The sequence below is a fragment of the Andrena cerasifolii genome, chromosome 4, assembly GCF_050908995.1.
Source record: "Andrena cerasifolii isolate SP2316 chromosome 4, iyAndCera1_principal, whole genome shotgun sequence".
In the NCBI taxonomy this organism is placed as follows: Eukaryota; Metazoa; Arthropoda; class Insecta; order Hymenoptera; family Andrenidae; genus Andrena; species Andrena cerasifolii.
This window is the reverse complement of record NC_135121.1, coordinates 20,507,545-20,526,139: the sequence shown is the minus strand read 5'-3', so window position 1 is coordinate 20,526,139 and position 18,595 is coordinate 20,507,545. Positions and strand designations below refer to the sequence as shown.

At 36.6% G+C, this 18,595-nt stretch overlaps 5 protein-coding genes across 9 annotated transcripts; 2 read left to right on the top strand and 3 right to left on the bottom strand.

Annotated features, from left to right (window-relative positions):
• Positions 1-1,559: 1,559 nt before the first annotated feature.
• On the bottom strand, positions 1,560-5,851 carry LOC143367790 (uncharacterized). 3 transcript variants are annotated; one of them, XM_076809956.1, is made up of 4 exons: positions 5,730-5,851; positions 5,613-5,642; positions 4,990-5,128; positions 1,560-4,810 (listed from the first exon to the last, which is right to left on the bottom strand). In XM_076809956.1, the coding sequence occupies exons 1-4, from the start codon at positions 5,747-5,749 to the stop codon at positions 2,381-2,383; spliced, it is 2,619 nt and encodes an 872-aa protein (XP_076666071.1). In that variant the 5' UTR covers positions 5,750-5,851; the 3' UTR covers positions 1,560-2,380. The 3 variants fall into 3 exon arrangements, with proteins under 3 accessions (XP_076666071.1, XP_076666072.1, XP_076666073.1); XM_076809957.1 differs by lacking the exon at positions 5,730-5,851 and adding an exon at positions 5,268-5,415 and having other exon boundaries at positions 5,517-5,644; XM_076809958.1 differs by lacking the exons at positions 5,613-5,642; positions 5,730-5,851 and adding an exon at positions 5,268-5,486.
• A 100-nt stretch (positions 5,852-5,951) lies between these two features.
• Grip75 (gamma-tubulin complex component 4) lies at positions 5,952-9,294 on the top strand. Its single transcript, XM_076809959.1, has 9 exons — positions 5,952-6,091; positions 6,165-6,303; positions 6,389-6,588; positions 6,657-6,751; positions 7,323-7,630; positions 7,697-8,167; positions 8,263-8,440; positions 8,521-8,743; positions 8,840-9,294. Exons 1-9 carry the CDS (start codon positions 6,023-6,025, stop codon positions 9,086-9,088), a joined length of 1,932 nt encoding a protein of 643 aa, XP_076666074.1. The 5' UTR covers positions 5,952-6,022; the 3' UTR covers positions 9,089-9,294.
• A 128-nt stretch (positions 9,295-9,422) lies between these two features.
• Positions 9,423-10,938, bottom strand: LOC143367800 (osteoclast-stimulating factor 1-like). Of its 2 annotated transcripts, XM_076809973.1 has the most exons (5): positions 10,799-10,898; positions 10,376-10,422; positions 10,176-10,293; positions 9,877-10,088; positions 9,423-9,806 (listed from the first exon to the last, which is right to left on the bottom strand). In XM_076809973.1, the coding sequence occupies exons 1-5, from the start codon at positions 10,896-10,898 to the stop codon at positions 9,576-9,578; spliced, it is 708 nt and encodes a 235-aa protein (XP_076666088.1). In that variant the 3' UTR covers positions 9,423-9,575. The 2 variants fall into 2 exon arrangements, with proteins under 2 accessions (XP_076666088.1, XP_076666089.1); XM_076809974.1 differs by lacking the exon at positions 10,376-10,422 and having other exon boundaries at positions 10,799-10,938.
• On the bottom strand, positions 10,644-15,485 carry Use1 (Vesicle transport protein Use1). Its single transcript, XM_076809968.1, is given in 6 exon segments — positions 10,644-11,041; positions 12,174-12,548; positions 12,551-12,798; positions 12,881-12,930; positions 13,022-13,127; positions 15,374-15,485. Coding segments are annotated over 6 exon segments (876 nt in total). The 5' UTR covers positions 15,430-15,485; the 3' UTR covers positions 10,644-11,000.
• A 115-nt stretch (positions 15,486-15,600) lies between these two features.
• Positions 15,601-18,566, top strand: Snx1 (sorting nexin 1). 2 transcript variants are annotated; one of them, XM_076809964.1, is made up of 7 exons: positions 15,601-15,929; positions 16,121-16,363; positions 16,441-16,687; positions 16,766-16,930; positions 17,004-17,125; positions 17,196-17,495; positions 17,569-18,566. In XM_076809964.1, exons 1-7 carry the CDS (start codon positions 15,828-15,830, stop codon positions 17,914-17,916), a joined length of 1,527 nt encoding a protein of 508 aa, XP_076666079.1. In that variant the 5' UTR covers positions 15,601-15,827; the 3' UTR covers positions 17,917-18,566. The 2 variants fall into 2 exon arrangements, with proteins under 2 accessions (XP_076666079.1, XP_076666078.1); XM_076809963.1 differs by having other exon boundaries at positions 15,604-15,929; positions 16,121-16,372.
• Positions 18,567-18,595: the final 29 nt, after the last annotated feature.

The following is an 18,595-nucleotide window of genomic DNA, read 5'->3' as shown; positions in this document are numbered from 1 at the left end:
ATTCTTGATTATAATCAGTTTAATAATACCGCTATGTACGATTGTATCGTTGTATTTGCGATGGTAATGGCTGTAGTTCGATCGTCACCGTTTCCGGGAAAATTGAGTCTTTGGGTGACAAAGAATTATAATGTTAGGTTTCTCTTGGCGAATGATTGCCAGCAGGATGCTCGAAGCTATTTCGTGGGAACGTGGATGTGTGGATTTTCAATTTGGCGCGTGAATTTTCCTGGAAATATGAAAAAAAAATCGTGTCGTTTTGCGGAGTATTGCGCGCGATGGGTACAGCCCTGGGTCCTGCACGAAAATGCTGTATCGGTGTCCGTGAATACGTATTCGCGGAAAAGAGTGTGCGTCGTGTGCGTGTGAATCGCTCGCTTCCCTCGGCCAATGAGCGGGCCCGGTTTGCGCCTGTGCGGAATCGCAGCACGACATTATTCCTCCGCGAAAATTGTTTAGGCGAATCACCGGTTAAAAAGCGCAGACTTTTAAGAAATTTCGACTCCGGCGCCCCCGAAAATTCGGGCACCGCCGTTCCAGCCGACCGGGCGAGTAAAAAAATGCATTGTTGCGGTAAAATAGCAGAATGAATATCGACTCGCTCGAACGTTCCCCTGATGTTACTCCGCGCGAAAGTAGTTCCCCCATGTGTTATTTTTGTTGATTTTTCGAACGATCGGAAAACTTTGGGGGCTTTTTAAAAGTAATAGAGGATCTTGGGCCTAATCCCCATTCGTTTACCGGCGATGCCGACGTTCCCACGGTAAAATATTCGATGACCCGATGTACGCAATCGTGCATATAGGGTGGCAGTACACAGCTGGTAAATGCAACCACCTGATTTTTACGAGACAGCGCCGCGTCTGGCCGCGTCGTACGCCGACGGCTGAGGCGCAACCATTTAAATTTTGACATTTGTCCCGGTCACACGTGTACGCGGACTGCTCCTACATGTGAGAACCACGCGCCACGTCGCTATTAATAATCGACATTTCCATTAATTTCACTACAACAGAATTGGCGGGTAATGCTTTGAAAATTTGAAAAGCATTTTAACGATCCTGATATTTACGGGAAATGAAATGTGGCGGTCTCGAGCGACGTGGCCGGATGTCTCCGCCAGAGGGCCACTCAGCTCGACTCCCTCTCGCAAGTCCTCACTCATCCTCACTTCCGTATATATACCCGTTTCGCCTAGCGCCAGCACTTAACATCTCAGCGCATCTTAGCGTCTGAGGCAGGGTCTGCTCAGGTAGCATTACTGACGATGAGTCCCCTCTAAGCTAGCAGACCCGGGACGAAAAAAAACAACGCGCACTCTTCTCCACCACCACCCCCCTCTCTTATCCGATCTTCTACATTACCTACTATGTACACTCAACAACACACGACCTCCAAAGAAATATTTATTTCACGTTCAACGGGCCCGGTGGTTGTAAAAGCGGTCGCTCGATGGAGAGAAGAAACTTTGAACGATTTGTTGATGTTGTTCTGTATTAAAATAATACCGGTAAAAAAAGTTCATCGGGAAATGTTTTCCAAAGGGATTAAAAAGTTACACAAGTACTTCTTGCTTTTATTATAAAGTCTCTTCAACGGTATATACATAACAATCAGAATTAATAGAGTATATTATTTTATATACAATAGAATAAGAAAAGTTATAATTGCACGTATGCTTGATAAGTTATATAGTTCTTCATTATATCGTACATTGTTTAATATGCTAAAAATATATTATGCTTTTGTTTGCTTTAATAGCCGTCTGTGTACATTACTAATGTAGCTACTTAACATTAGAATACTTATGAGAAACATTTTCAATGTAAATAGACTGGTGTGTAACTTAAATAGAACTTACAATTAGTGCGTATGGTTTGAAATATTCTATTATTTCAACTATATTTCTGTTTGCACAAACTGTCTTTTTCTTTTATTGCATTTTTTACAGGCGCGTAAATATCTTTTCCTTGGCAAAAGAGAATAGCAAAGAAGATAAGGCATTGTTTTATTGGAAACAAGAGCAAAGAGAAATAAGTTAATAAAGTAGCTTTAAGTTTCTAGCAGTTTCTTTCAGATTCATAAATAGGTACCACTAATGGATTTCTTTAAGGCCAAAATGTTAGTAATGGAAATTCGATTGATCTAAATGTAGCATATCATGAAATAATTAGTTTCCTCTTACAATGGGATCTTGATTAATTCGACTATAATTTTATATTTCAATAATTCCCGTAATAATAACATGCTACAATAAATAGATTTATGTTAATAAATATAATCTCTATAATTTCTTATCAGATCCCAATTTAAACAGTCCTGGCTAAATTGGTTAAACAAGGTCCCATTGTACCAGTTCGAATATTCCGTAGCTTTCAAGCTACGACCCTTCCGACTTTACACTCTGCAATTGCTTCAATTTTTCTCCAAGATGTTTGTTCAAATGAATTCTAATTTCTAGTTGATTGCTACATTTCTCCCCGCAGTCAGGGCATTCTGGGTCCCCTTCTCCGTGCTCTCGCTTTCGGTGTTTAGATCTGTTGTTGTAAGTAGAAAATGATTCGCCACAGTCTGGACATTGATAAGGCTGTTCGCCTGTATGTTTCCTGCGGTGATGATCTCTGGAATCTTTCCTTCTGAAACTCGTGTTACAGTATTCACAGACAAACGGTTTTTTACCGGTATGCAATAGTACATGATTGTATAAAGATTTAGTATCGTTAAATCCTTTCTCGCATTGCGCGCATTTATAACGCCTTTCGCCGTTGTGTTTACTTTTAATATGATTTACTAAAAGTTGCTTGACTCTGTACGTAGCGTTACATATGTCACAGTGGTAAATAGGATTTACTTTCCCTTCGTGAACTCGCTCTTTGTGAGCCTTTAAGGACATTTGATGCTTGAACTTCTCATGGCACTCCGTGCATTCGTACCATGGCTTTTGTTTCGTCAGAATTGGGTCCTGATTATTTATCTCGTGAACTTCTATCATGTGATACTTTAACATGCGATATGTCGGAAAATCTTCTAAACAAATCGGACACGTGAACAATTGCGGTAACGTTACATTTTTGTCTTTCTTCCAATGCTTCTCTAAATGTTCGTTCATATTTTGCTTCTTACTGAACGATTTATTACATACGTTGCAAGTATACCTGTTATGAGAAGAGTGGACTTTCTTATGGAGCTTCAAAGCATTCGTAGTTCTACATCGTTGGCCACAAATGTCGCATTGGTACGGTCTTTCGCCAGTGTGAATTCGATGGTGTTCTTTTAATCTGGCCTTCAATTGAAATGATTTACCGCATAGTTCGCAGATATGAGGTCTCGCTCCTTTGTGAACGAAAAGATAATGCTCGTACAAAGAATTCTCTGCTCTGAAGTCCTTTCCACAAGTACTGCAAATAAATTCATTCATATTCTCATTATGCCTCATCTCATGAAACTCCAGTCTCTCTTTCCGTACAAAGTGTTTAGGGCATTTAGAACAATGATACTGTCTAGGGGAGATTACTTTCGTTTCATTCCCATCCACCATCAAAGAAAGCGTCGAGTCTTCGCAAGTAGCACACGTGACTAAATCGTTAATAGCATCCGGATCTAAATCTGAGATCAATTTTCCACAGAGATTGCAGTTCACTGAAATCTTTCCTTCCTTCGCTGACGCTATAGCCTTTTCTATATCATCGTTACTAATAGTATCTTCACTGGTACCGACTTGTAGCAGTTTCACGCCAGCATGTTTGTAATTCTTTTGATGACCATTCAGTCTGGATCGTTTCGTAAACAATTTCCCGCATTCGATGCAAATATAGCGTTGTAAACTTTTATGCGTATGATAATAATGATCCCATAATAGGTTTTCGCTACTCGCTTCCTTCTCACATACGGTGCATTCGTACTTATATATTTTACCCAATTTGTGTCTCTCCATGTGAAACTCATATTTCAGATGCGACAGATAGCGTGCTCCACACAGTTTGCACACGTACTTCAGGCAAGATTTATATATATCATTTTCTTCTTGGGTGTCATTCGTTTCAAATATATCCTGCGATTCAATCGTATAAGTATCCTTCTCACTTTTGCAATCAGTTTCGCTGTCTAGAAAATAAGCGTTATCATTTTCAGGTTCGAGCTTTATAAAAGTATCTGCAGAATTGTAATCACTGGTTGCTGAATTCTCATTAGGCACATATGATATTCCCTCGAACTTCAGTATCTTCACTGGTGTAGCGGGATGATCATAAGAATTACATTCCTCGTGCTTTCTCTTTCTTTTCTTCTGCATTCCAATTTCAGAGATTTCTTTACCAGACAATATATCGTCGTAACTTACATTTTCATCTTGTAACGCGAGCAACGTAAGATTCATTTGATTAGATATATTCTCAATATCGTTCTTCGTGTCCGTCGCTTTCTCATCTTTGAGATGCACGTTGTTCTTAGGATGATTCAGATGTATCGCATTATTATGTATCTGAATATTCTTTTCCTTTGCGATATGATTTTTCTCAGAACGATTTACCATTGCTAGTGAGATTTGGAAGGTATAATCACAGCCTTGTGAATTACTGACTAACAGAATCATTAAGCCTACGTTACAGTTCGGACATGTATATACAGCGTCGCTATGAATTTTCGAAAATTCCGTCACCTCTTTGGACAGATTAATCGAGGACTTGATTTCAGACACATTTTCCAATGTCTTAGAATGCTTCACTACGTCCTGAATGAATTTATGATAAAGGACGATTTTATCATAACATGCCAAGCATACATGCTTCGAACCATTATCTTCTACAGATATCTGGAACAATCATTCAAAATAACATAAAATTAATAAGTTGCCTATGTAATTCTATCGAATTTAATGAAAACATTAGACAAAACGAGTGCAAAGTTTTAAAGCAGCTCGATTAAACAATCCTGCCGTAAAGATAAAACTTATACATTTTACTTTAGTTTCTATTAGGTATATCAACGTACTGGAATCGGTAAAGTCTCTTTTATTTTATGCATCAAGTCGGAGGATCCTTCATAGATATCTTTGCACTTTCCCTCCGCAAGATTTGTACCGCATAAACGACATATCAATGCATCCTCTAATGCATCCATAATTGAATCTCTGTAATGTTTATTATAAATAGCAGTTTCTAGGAGGCAGACATATATCGGTTTTATTAATACTTGTCGCATCGATTCATTACAAAGTACTTGTTTTTAAGCTTATTCAGAGACAGTGCTACATCCTAAATTATACTTACACATAATTTTAATTTATTTCTTTAAGGTTATCTACATTACTTAAAGTATATCTTTTAATTGAAAATAACGCATAGTTCGTTGAAGGTTTCGTGAAGTATTTTAGATATATTCATCTCACATTACTAAATGTTGAAAGTTGCAACCTTTCTGCAATAACAAATAACAACTCGATATATTTTCATGATTTCTTTCTATCTTTCGTGAGCGTAAGTGACGTTCAGTTAAATTCTACATATGTAAGCACATACATGTAAGTATGTGCAGCTAATTCTACCGTACTTAAATCTGTCCTTAAATAAGCCAATGAATACGCCGATACGCGTTCTCAATCAAAAGTAGCTTACATGAAAGGATAAGCTTCATTTTCCTTGCGCCTGTGTATAGTATATACGCTGCATACATTATACGCATACACATGCCATATGCCATATGTAAATAAAGCTAAATAGATAAATACCTACGTGAAAGGAAATAAAAGCATGTCAACAGAATGTGTTTATATTAAACATTGACTTTGCAATAAAGTACATAATAACAGCGAGAAATGGGCAGACAAAGAAGCATGCGGTATGCAGTGTGTGTCTGATAATTTTCTGTTATGTTTACACCATTCCCAAAGGCATGAACCCTGATAGTTTAAATAATTACAGGTTATTTAATTTGCAACTCTGTATACTACTGTCGTCTTTGTTGATATGCAACGCAATTTGACACGAAAGAGCAATTTCCTTTCAAATTCAGAGATACTTGTAAAATGTTACACGAAGTGCTGCTGTCATTGTGGGGCTGTACGACCAACGCTTTGCAAATATTGGAGACAGATGTGAGGCTAGAATTATCTTTATTGCCAGTGCAATTCGCTCTATATGTATATCTCACATCTATTGTTTTTCTAGACCATTGATCTTGACAAGTACCTACATCCTGGGGAACGTGCATTACTTAAAAAGATATTGGATATAGTCGAGGAGTGCAATGTTATTAGAAACTTCATTCAAGTGCGCACCGCGTCGGATATTTCAAGATCCAGCGATGGTATAAAAGTTTTTGTTAAACCTACTAACTGCGTATTAGAGTATCATTGTATTACAGTCTTTCAATGCCAATTTATACACTACAGAATTGCTCGACCTGCGCCAAGGGCTGTATCTACAAGCTCTCTGCGAAGGAATGGACCAAGCTTTAGAACCATTTCGCGAGGAGATCGTTGATTTAGAAAATGTGGTTCTTCATGACAGCTATACGCCGTTATCGTTCATTCTTTGTAGAGTTCAGAAATACATATGCCTATTTTCCGTACTAAATTCTATCATACGAGAGGTGAATATACACTTAGGAATGTCATGAAACCTAGTAGAAACTTAATTTATGTCTCTACTTTGTTTCAGATTCGTACACAAAAGGTCCACGGCTGTAAACTGTTACAATGTTTACATGAAAATATGCACACTGGAATCCCTGAAGTAAAATCAGCTTTAGAAAAGTAAGTGCTCTTATAACTACTTGCGGATATTATTACGAAAGGGACCAGTGGCCGATCGAGATGAGGTTTGGAGAGAGGGGTGGGGAGGGTGAGTGGACCCTAAATCTAAAATTGTAGCTTCGGGTATTTATTAGTTTCCGAAATATTAATAAAAAATTAATTTTGTTTTTGGATTTCTTTTGGACGTTGGTGCAGGCCCCCCTACCCGAGAACCCCCCCGTCCTGCCATTTTGTATTTTTGAAATTTCGCTACCATGCTTTACGCGTCCCCGCACTAATCTAGCCACAATCAATATTAATACCCGAGACAAGTTGGAAAATAGAATGTGTTGTGTCGATGTAAGTCAACAGAAATATTGTTAAGAGGGGGAACCGTGGTAAAGTGATTAAAAAAAATCGGTAAGGTGTACCCTTTTATGCACAATTACCTCTGTATCTTTTGAATGCATTAATTGCCGAAGCTAAAATTTTATATTTGGGGTCTTTCCAGATCCTTGTCCCTTTCGGAAGTACAGCCCTACTTGCCTTTATTGTTATATAATATAGTTTTAATTAATTCATCGTTATTCAGGATGGCCCACTGCGTGCATATAGTTTTCTACAAACACTTGACAAGCTGGCTCTTGTATGGCCATTTAGAAGACATATACAGTGAGTTTTTCATTCAGAAGATATCAGAGGGACAAAACAGTTTAATACTAGCGGGCAATAAAAACAATATCGTCGATGCTATAAATACAAAGTTCAATGCCGATATGTGGGATTACAATGTTGAAATAGATGTGCTACCCTCTTATATTAGGCCATCGTTAGCGGCTAAAATTTTGACTATAGGGCAAACCATCATAATGTTTGGAAACGATCCGAGACAAAAGAAAGGTGATTATAAAGGGAAGTGCTAAACCTTACGAGGCACGAGACACTGAAAGCTTTTCGTGTTTGTAGATTTTGCTGTTGCCGATCAGAATGAAAGTTCCATATGGGGAGACAAGGAATATGAATATTTCCTTAAACTTCAGAATCTTCAAAAGAAAGCTATTTTTAATATTATTGAATTCGAACGTACGATCGATGAATTGAAACAATGTATAACTGAACTTTTGTGGCGAGTTGCTGTGGAAGAAGCGCAACTGGTGCAGCAGCTTAGATTACTCAAAGACTTTTTCCTTATGGGACGGGGGGATTTGTTTCTAGAATTCATTAGGCTTACCGCGCATATATTGAATAAGCCGCCAACAAATCATACGTCTAGAGATATCAACCTAGCCTTCCAAATAGCTTTGAGGAAGATGCATTTGAACGATGAGAATGCTATGGATAGCTTTAATTTTATAGTCCCAGTCCCAGTAGAAGAAAATGATGACGTCGAAGCAGAAAGTACTGAATTCACTGAAAAAGAACGCAAAGATCCCATTGGTAAGAAATCACAAGAGCTCGTATATCCATATTCAGTTTGCCATAGAAACCAAAATGTTGATAATATATAATTAATGCTTATTAAATAAATATAGAAAGACGTGGATGGGGGATGATTAGTCTCAAGTACAAAGTCATATGGCCATTACACTTATTGTTTAGTCCACCTGCTTTAAATGACTATAATACCTTATTCCGATTTCTATTAAGAGTTAAGAAAACACAAATCGACTTGTGGAATCTTTGGAGCGAGCATATGTATCATAAGAATATGTAAGATATAATTACAACATTGTGGGTAAAAGCAAACTACCGATGTCGGTCTAACATTGATCATCTTCTTTTCATTCCAGCGATATTGGTGTAATTCAACTGCGGAATAACTTGATCTTTATTATCGATAATTTACAATACTATCTACAAGTGGATGTGTTAGAAAGCCAGTATGCAATCATGGAAGTGAATATGAAAAATACTCGAGATTTCGAAGATGTACAAAAAGCACACTCTATTTTCCTGGCTAACGTTATGTCGCAGACGTTCTTATTAGGAAGTTCGGTGGAACGAAAAAATCCGGTACGTTAGTTTAATTTATATTTATTATGTATACCGAATAGATTGCACAGCTACTAGTAAATATATCAATTATATCCACCAAATGCTTTTCAATAGGTGAATAAGCTAATAAAACTTCTGCTACGACTTTGCGACGATTTCATCTTGCAAGCGTCGATGTGGGAAATGGGTAACTTGCTTTTAACCGAAAAGGAGGAACTTAAAACATTGTCTACTACTCTCGAGAGTTTAATGAATTGGCTAACGAAAACATTAAACAGAGTTCGCGCACAACCCAGTGGCGAACATTTAGCTCAATTATTATTACGATTAGACTTCAATCGATGGTTCAGCAAAAAAATCTGAGCAGGACATATTATTCAGAATTCAGTTTAGTTTCTTAATTGTGTTCATTTATAAATATACAGTTACACTGTATATTTAGTTTACTTTTTTACGACTTACAGGTAAGTAGATAGCTGAGAAATACAATAACACGAGACAAATATATAAAGAAGGATAAGTATAACGGATTTAAAATTTCTGTAGAATAAAATTTAAATATTTTTTTATATCTGTTTATTCATGGAGAATCAATTTTTCATTGAGATAGCCATTGTGAATATTCCTCTCTATAATCTTTTTTCTTTCACGCGAATAATAAAACTGACCGTTAAAATCAACTTAATAACGTAAGTTTCTTTTAACAATTATTTATTAAAATTCAGTTACATGTACAAAGTTCAGACATAAAAATTCACGAATTTAAATATGTACGTATTATACTCCTAGTTATTTTTAATTAATAATAATACTTCTTTAACTATGTAAATATTAAGCAATACTTATCATTTTAATCACTATCGTCATTATAGTCATCGTCTACGTACCCACTGATTCTACTATCGTCACGTCGACTTAATTGTATTTCGTTCTTAATTGAGAGTTTAGAAGACAATTGTTCAGCAACTAAACCATCATTATTTTTGATGGCAGGATCTGCGCCATTTTGCAATAATAGATTTACTACATCTGCATGTCCACGACACGCTGCCACGTGTAAAGGAGTTTCACCAAGCTTATTCTGTAATAAAAGGTATGTGTATGTAGAAGGAACGAATGTTATAGGGACAATTATACCGTACTTTGCTTACTTGAACATTGACTACGGAGTGAGGCACATTTAAAAGTTCTTTGACGCAATCTAAATGACCAGCGTGCACAGCCCAATACAGCGCGGTATTACCCATCGCATCCAAACCTGTACCGGAAACTCCTTCTTTTATATATTCCCTTAATATTAACAAATTTCCACGCCTCGCAGCATCGTGCATTGGTAATTCAATTTCTTCAGTTTGTTCCTCGACTGCATACAGATTTATCTTTTCTTACATTTCATTCGCAGATATAATAAACTATCAAATTAAATTGTTCATCCGAAATCTAAATTCACCATAATTGGCGGGTACCAGACCCTCTCGATCTCCACATTTCGCCCTCCACCAATTTGGCTCCACATCTTTCTCGTAAACATAAAGCAGCTCACCTTCGTCAAACGAGAGTTCATCTGCCTAAAAGAATGTACGATCTATTTACACGATTGTTGTGGAAATTCCTGGATCTATTACATTATTAACAAAAGCATATGCTTACACTCTGTGCTGCATATTTATATAATGCTCGCACAACTTTGACCTTACCTTAAAAAAAGAATAATAAATTAAACGTGAAAGAACTAATATTTCTAAATATCGATGCATGGTTAACACAGAAATAAGTATAATAAGTAAAAGGAAAAGAGACGGAGCATCGAAAGATGTTACGCTGACAGTTGTCATTCGACAGTGATATAAGCAAATGTCGAGTGAATTCTACAGTGAAATTATTAGAATATTTGGTAATAATTAATAAAATTCCCATATTCAATTGTATAAATCTGTATTTACAGCTTTTATTGATGCGAACAAATTATGTATTTAACTTCTTTCTCCTCTACAAAATTATCTTGTATTAATTAATATGAATACCTAGTTATAAGTGATACTGAAAATGTCATTTGTATTTCGTATTATTTACCAGGTTTCCAAATAGTTTTGGGTGGTACAGGTGTTTGCACAGGCACATTCATCGCGGCATTCGCGGCAGACATGCTTATAATAATAATAATAACAATCATGATCCCATGTGAAACATGGGTACTGTTCACAGCTGTGCACAGTCAATTTCTCCCACATGCAGGTTGCAATTTTAAAACACACGTATATACCTACATTAAGTTCTACACTCTCTTTTTTGCGACCTTCATAAATAATACCATATCTGTGAAAGAAAAGATACAGAAGTAATTTCGATTCATGTAATACATGTACTATTAGGGTGGCTCTTATTTACTCTTGGTAAATTTTTTTCTCAACATTTTCTTCGGGGCACCCTCCAGAATAGTTCCAAATAATTAAAAAAGAAAACTGTGTAAAGTTTCAGCTCGATCGGATAACGGGAAAAGGTGCCCCTGGGCCCTTAAACATTTAAATCATTATTTAACAGCTCACACAGTCGATTTTATATAATATCCTCCAAGTTATTGATTAAATAAAAAAATGTGTCAAACAAAAGTTGTATATCTGGACAAGGAGCATCTTTTATGATCTCTTACTTTTTCTTGTGCGACAAACGGTTTTTGAAAAAAGTCCCAAAAACTAAAAAAAACTTTTTCTCGAATTTTGAAAGTTTAAATGCTTCTCGAACACTATTTATTTCTGAAGGTGTACAAAAAAATGTAATGTTTATTTTCGAGGACTATTTTTTAAACGTTTACGGGGGGGGGGCATATATCGAAATATGCGGAAAAAAAAATTTTTTTTCCTTATATTGAGTGCTCGATATATTCAAACACTGAAAATATGAAATTTTCTTTGTATCTTTTTCGCATATTTCGGTATATGCCCCCACTCCTTAAATGCTTAAAAAATAGTGCTCGAAAATAAAACTACAATTTGAGGGGGAAAAAGTTATTTTGTTTAGTTTTTCGGACTTTTTTCGGAAACTGTCGCACGAGAAAAAGTAATAGAACATAAAAGATGCCCTTTGTCCGAATCTACAACTTTTGTTTGATACATTTTTTTATTTAATCAATAACTTGGGAGATATTATATAAAATCAATTTCGCGAGCTGTTAAATAATTATTTAAATGTTTAAGGGCCCAAGGGCAGCACCTTTTCCCGTTATCCGATCGAGCTGAAACTTTACACAGTTTTCGTTTTTAATTCTTTAGAACTATTCTGGAGGGTGCGCCGAAGAAAATTCAGAAGTCGAAAATAAGAGCCAGCCTACTGCACTATACAGCTGTACCGTAAACAGGAAGACAGAATGCTAGTACAGCTAAATGCGTGACTAGCGCATTAACAGTACAGCTTTTAGCAGTACAGATTTACTATTCCCTTTAATACTTACTGAAAAATACAACTAGAACAAATGCTATCATGACCCACATCCAACATCGCCAATGCGACGTAGTATGCTCCCTGAGCTTTAATGATTCTGTTTTCAATTTAGTTGCGTTAACATCGGTTAATTTATCAGACTTCTCGAGCAAACCGATATCCTTCTTTATAATAGCATTTGCCGCCAGAGCGTGCTCCTTCATGCTACTGGTCATTGAAAGCATATTCTCCGCAATCTTCTCCTGAATGTTTCTGTTGTATTTTAAAAGTGCGTCCAAATCATCGTCCTGCATATTTGTACTAGATAATCTTTGCCGTACGCCATCCTCCAACAACCCTGTGAAATACAGATCCTTGTTAAATCGGGGCTGGTATACCACAGACCAAATAGTTCACCTTTGTCACTGTGGAACAATTCTGCTCGTAGTTCTCTGTTGTATTTCGCCGAGGTTTTCTGATGTATCTGCGTTGTTATATTTGCACCTATCGAATCATTAAACGTCGCAGAACTCTTTGATAACATTTGCACTGCTGCTACTCTATCCACTGGATTAGGCAGTTTTGTTGTATTTATTAGCCCCTTTAGGAAGTCTATACGTGTAACATAGCTCGTCATAACATCTTTAGATGGTTTACTGGAGGAAGGAGAATTATTCAGTGCAGTCGCCGTAAAAATAGAAGCTTTCAAAATTTCACGATATTAAAGCTAACTATTACCTTGGATATGTTTGCAGTTGTTTTATCATATCATCAAGAGCAAGGATATACTGAAAGAATTGATATACTCGCATGAAACGTTTGAATTTTAAAAAACACATACAAGTAAATGCGTTTAACAGAATTCTCAATTCTCAAAACCTTCTCAAGCTTCCAATCCTTATGAGGATCATCTTTTGCCATCAATTCACATCTTGCCAAAAGTCGCCTGATATTAATCTCTTCTCTGGACATCAGATTCATTCTTCTAAATTTACAAGACCTTCTTTGAAACTTTCGCTAAGAACTGTCCAAATTATTAAAAATTCGTATTCAAAATCTGTTGCAATTATCGAAACTGTTAAATGTGATGCATAGAAGTATCCACGAATCGGTGAGGAAAGTGCATCTTAAATTCCATATCCATATGTTACGAAAAAATTGTCGGTAAAGGGAAAGTGAAGATGGTCACGTGAATGGAGCGGTACTAGTGTGAAAGAGTGAAAAAGAATCAAATAGACAACGAAATAAATAGTAGCAATGATCGGGAAGTGGAAGACACGGTAAGGAAAGAAAAGACCATGTGGAGAACGAGGGAGAATCAAGAGACACAGAGTGCTTTATAACCCTTCGATTATCGAATCTCAATAATGGTTGATCCGATTAATTTTTTAATGGTCTTAATGGATAGCTTATTTAGATAAGAAAAGTGTCTTCGTTTTGTTCCTACGTGCCATATGAGCTGAAATATTTCGATGAAAAGTTGCAATTTGGCGAATTTTATGTTAAGATATTTTCTCCATCGTCAAGTATTGGCAAGAGGGGAGCATGAAAGGGTGAGGAAATGTCTCTCAGGCATGTCGTTCATTCGATGAAGGTTTCGGCCAATCGCGAAACAAATTGTTGTCACGTGACAGCCAAAGACTATAAGATCCACTGATCTCTATATACAGATCAGTGGTAAGATCACAGTAGGTAAGATAGAGTAGAAGCAGAAATATGCGATGTAAGCGACACCTGTCTATTCAGGCTCAATATTATTCAGTTTGCGGGTAGCAGAGTGGGAGGTAAAAAAACTAAGCCAAACTTGGCTGCCAAATATACCTGTTTGTAGCTGTTTGTAAATAGTGGGCTTGGGATATTCGTTGATTTAAAGGTGAAGAAACTGTAAATAATGGTTCGTTGTCACGTTAAAGGGTGCCATAGATCACAGGCCAAAGACAAAAATCACCACTTTTTCTCAGAACCTGCAAATTTAACGATGTACTTATAATGATTTCAAGCAATAACTTAACTTTCAATGTTATTAAATAATGAAGTTTGAAATTAGTATTAATAAAGAAATCTCTTTTCACCTTCAATTACTTCCTTATACTTATACTTTATGTATAATTTTAAAAATTAATTTAATTTTATTTATTATGTTTTATTTATATATGTATATGTAATGTAATGTATGTAATATGTCTGTAATATTCATAATGTAATTCACCATTAATAAATATTAAAATAATATCAAATTTACAGTCCTTTTAATTATTTCTCGTTTAATTAATATTTTAATTCATTCATTTCTAACTTTATAATTTTTAAATATTGCCGCTTTTATCGAAACTTCGGACCTGAGCACCAGAGGGCGCTGAATCTCGTATATTATTTAACACGGGCTCAGGGTATACCGTGTGACTGGAAAAAGGCTATAGTGATTTTCCTCGATAAAACGAATAAAAAATCCCTGAGGATTGAGGTCTGCAGAACTAACACATAATTGAATAAAAATTAAATTTCTCAATTTATGAAAGTAATGATACAGAAACAACTAACCTATTGATTATCAACACCATGAATTTTAAAAAGAGCATTATATAAATACAGTATCAAATAAACAGTTTGCAAAAGCTTTTCACAACAATTATGGTTAAAAAATTGTTAAAAGAAAAATTAAGTAAACGTAAAATATGTTAAATTATCCATCATTAAGAAGGAATAACTTTTCCTCATTTTTCGGCGCAAATTGCATTCCGATATCTTTTATAGTTCAAAAGTTATACGAAAAAGGCCCGAAATTCTTCAACCCTGGCCGAGAAATTTCAAATAGCTCTTTGCGACGTTGATTTGAAAGAGAGCATCCCAAAATTTTCGAAGCTCGGGCATCACTGCTGTCCAGCGGTCGCTGGCAGCTCTCCGAACGCCGGGACGGTACATGGTGTAGTGGAATGCGTCCGTGAGACGCTGTTGCCATGTTACCTGTTCGCGCGCGCGCGGGTTGCAAGATTAAATGACGACTCTGTATTGTAGTTTGTAATTTGTAAACTGTACCAAAGAAAGAATAAACCTAACCTATTGTCGGTAAAGAGAATTTATCCATATGCGGCATATGCCTTGAATTACCTAGGGAATCGTATCTGTATTTACCGATTCGACTCGAGTGCTTTGGGTGCTTCGCTGTGCTTTGAACAGTGATAGAAAATTTCGAAACTTTGAGATGTCAATCCTCGAAGGAAGTATACTTACGTTCGTGTAAAACGAGTGGCGTGCATTAAAAATTGACTGTCCTCTCTCTCTCTCATCTTTTGAATATACCGCTACGATTTCATCACTACAATGATAACAATGTATGTACTATGAACGAAAAGTACTCGATACACGCATAATGTATTTTTTCTTATCCAACCGCGACTAACGGCGACTAACTGGCTCGCATCGCATGGTAGACGACGGGTTTTGCCATTATAAATAGTATGATCGTCGATCGGATGGATATATGCGCGTCGTGTCCTGTAGGTTGTGTGGGAATTCCACGTTAACGCGTGGAGCGTGTGAAGAAGTTTAATTGGAAAGCCTGTAGTGCGTTAATGCAGATACCGCGGGCAACACGATAGTCGTAGATAGCGATTGACGTTGGCATTCATCATTTGGGGGGCCGATCCCAAGTGCATTCTTTCGGTAGATCGTCGGAATCGTTAAAATGGCTGAGATTAAAGAATCTCCGCCGCTATTTGACACAAACGAAGCTAAAATCGACGATTTGGATGACGACGACGAGGATATCTTCGCGTCGGCCGTGCAGGTACTTTTTTCCATTGTTATCGTGCCAGCGTGCGAAAATCTACAACCCAACCACCACTTATCCAAATTCATATGTTTTCATCAGCAGTGTAGTATTTGTTCGTGTTATCCAGAAGCAATGTATTTATATAGAAGATCCCATTACATGTTTAAAAGTTTGTTGAAATAAAATTAATCATTATTTGGATGTAGGATCAGAGCCAGTTGGACGATTTGTCCCCCTATAATGGGGTATCGTCGATTCAAGCGGAATTGCCAAAGCTGACATTACGAGATGCTCCGGAAGAAAACTCGTTCTCATCTGTATCGAGCCCTGTACCAGGGCCTTTAAGCCCGCCGTTGGGACCAATGAGTAGCGATATAGGTGATCTCCACGATGTTCCCATAAATGATAATGCGGACCTGTTGCCGGCTAATGTTATGCAGACTCAATTGGTGGACGTGGTATATTTTAGATAGTTAAATGCCGTTAACCAAAAGTCCAGAAACGTTGTTATAATGCATATTTACAGGTGTCTGCTGATTCGTCCGATGTCTTTTTAAAAATCACAGTAACTTCTCCTCAAAAGATAGGAGATGGCATGGGTGCTTACGTCGCTTACAAGGTCGAAACAAAAACAAACATGCCAATATTTAGAAAGAGAAACTTCAGCGTTATTAGGCGTTTTAGCGATTTCCTCGGCCTTCATGATAAATTGACGGATAAGTATCTTAGAAATGGCAGAATAATTCCTCCTGCTCCAGAGAAGAGCGTTATTGGTACGATATAAACTTTTAATGTCTGCATTTCTTTTATCTTGTGGTATGTTAAAGTGAACGGAGTAATTGTATAATTAGGAACAACGAAAATCAAGATGTCGGGTGATAAGAGCCAAGAGCAGAATTCCAGTTCTACAGAATTTATTGAGAAGCGCAGGGCAGCGCTCGAGAGATACTTAAATAGGACTGCAGCTCATCCAGTGCTTAGCGTTGATCCTGATTTTAGGGAATTTTTGGAAGCTGGTAAATAATAGTATAAAATGAAACGTCTGGTTAAATGCAATGGAGTTAATACTCTAATATATTTCCTTGACAGATATGGAATTACCTAAAGCTACTAATACTTCTGCACTTAGTGGTAAAGGAGTAATGAGGCTCTTTAACAAAGTTGGGGAAACTGTTAACAAGATAACATATAAAATGGATGAAGCCGATAAAGTAATATTATCATACACATTCTTCGGTGTGGATAAACTAACGTAATACTTTCGACGTCTTTATATTACAGTGGTTCGAAGAGAAAACATCGCAAATTGATTCTCTCGATGTTCAATTACGCGCATTACATTCTGCCGTTGAGACTTTAACTAACCAGAGAAGGGAGTTAGCAATGTGCACCGGGGCAACAGCAAGATCCATCGCAGTTCTTGGTCACGGTGAACCAGGAGCATCTCTTGGAAGGGCATTAGCTCAGCTGGCTGAGACTTTGGAGAAGGTAGAAGTGATTAGAAGAGCACAAAGCAATAGCGATCTTTATCAATTTGGAGAAATGTTAAGAGATTACGTTGCGCTGATCGGGGCGATAAAAGTTAGTAATCAATTTAACTTTGAATATCGACCACTCGCGTTTCCTAGATTTCAAATAATATTATCAATTTTAGGATGTATTCCATGAACGAGTGAAAGTCTTTCAAAATTGGCAACACGCTCAAATGCTGTTGAATAAGAAACGAGAGCAGAAAGCAAGACTGGAACAGTCTGGTAGAACTGACAAAACTAGCCAGGCTGCCACTGAAGTTATAGAATGGGAAGCGAAAGTTGATAGAGGACAGGAGGAATTTGACAATATTTCGAAGATGATTAAAAAAGAGATTGAACGATTCGAATTAGTGAGAGTGGAAGATTTCAAGAAGCAGTTAACAGAGTATTTGGAATCCATGTTGCAATACCAAAATCAACTAATTAAATATTGGGAGAGCTTTCTGCCCGAGGCACGAGCAGTTGCATGAACATTCCTGAAGTAACGCTGAAACTTTCTTTTCTTTTAATATAACAATAAGAGGAATCCACGGAGAAATAACTTTCGTGTATGTTTTCGGGGTAAATTTTCTGAATGATAAAATAATACTTGCGGGCCGCATGTATTTATACTTGCACTACAATATAACGATAACGTTCGTGTGGAGCACTGAATGAAATAAAATTGTATGCGGATACTGCCAATGCTTTTACGAATTCGAAAGTTTGGCATGTTTCATTCAAACTTCTAGATGTTCATTTTCTGCCAATTATCTCTCGGTATATCCATGCGTTCACAGTCTTCTTACTATTAGCTTACGTTAGAAGTATATAACGCATAATACGGTTTGTTAAGAAATGTTATACATAATAATAAAAATTGATTAAGATTGTATAAATAGAGAGCATTAAATATCTATTTGTTGAAACAAAGTCTAATGATATAATTAACGTTATCGGTTAAACTTATGATTTCCGTATTATTTCTAGAATAGGAAATAAGCATTCCAACTGAAACTTTTATTAAACGCGATATGATTCATACTACGTCTATAAAAATGTGGAATAAAGACATTATCATATTTTTTTACATGTTAAAAAATCAACTATATACTATAATAAAATCAACTCGTCAAATCCATCTACCCCTATTTTATTTATTAAAAGTAT

Bases quoted from the DNA above. Each gene is read 5' to 3' on its own strand.
- LOC143367790 (XM_076809956.1), bottom strand. From the start codon at position 5,749: ATGCTTTTATTTCCTTTCAC. The intron at 5,643-5,729 runs GTAGGTATTTAT...TACTATACACAG, and splicing joins ATGCTTTTATTTCCTTTCAC to GCGCAAGGAAAATGAAGCTT. The intron at 4,811-4,989 runs GTACGTTGATAT...TGATTGTTCCAG, and splicing joins AAGAGACTTTACCGATTCCA to ATATCTGTAGAAGATAATGG.
- Grip75 (XM_076809959.1), top strand. From the start codon at position 6,023: ATGTTACACGAAGTGCTGCTGTCATTGTGGGGCTGTACGACCAACGCT. The intron at 6,589-6,656 runs GTGAATATACAC...ACTTTGTTTCAG, and splicing joins TAAATTCTATCATACGAGAG to ATTCGTACACAAAAGGTCCA. The intron at 6,752-7,322 runs GTAAGTGCTCTT...ATCGTTATTCAG, and splicing joins GTAAAATCAGCTTTAGAAAA to GATGGCCCACTGCGTGCATA.
- LOC143367800 (XM_076809973.1), bottom strand. From the start codon at position 10,898: ATGATTGTTATTATTATTATTATAAGCATGTCTGCCGCGAATGCCGCG. The intron at 10,089-10,175 runs GTGAATTTAGAT...ATCTGTATGCAG, and splicing joins TCTGGTACCCGCCAATTATG to TCGAGGAACAAACTGAAGAA. The intron at 9,807-9,876 runs GTAAGCAAAGTA...CTTTTATTACAG, and splicing joins ACTCCGTAGTCAATGTTCAA to AATAAGCTTGGTGAAACTCC.
- Snx1 (XM_076809963.1), top strand. From the start codon at position 15,828: ATGGCTGAGATTAAAGAATCTCCGCCGCTATTTGACACAAACGAAGCT. The intron at 15,930-16,120 runs GTACTTTTTTCC...ATTTGGATGTAG, and splicing joins TCTTCGCGTCGGCCGTGCAG to GATCAGAGCCAGTTGGACGA. The intron at 17,496-17,568 runs GTTAGTAATCAA...TATCAATTTTAG, and splicing joins CGCTGATCGGGGCGATAAAA to GATGTATTCCATGAACGAGT.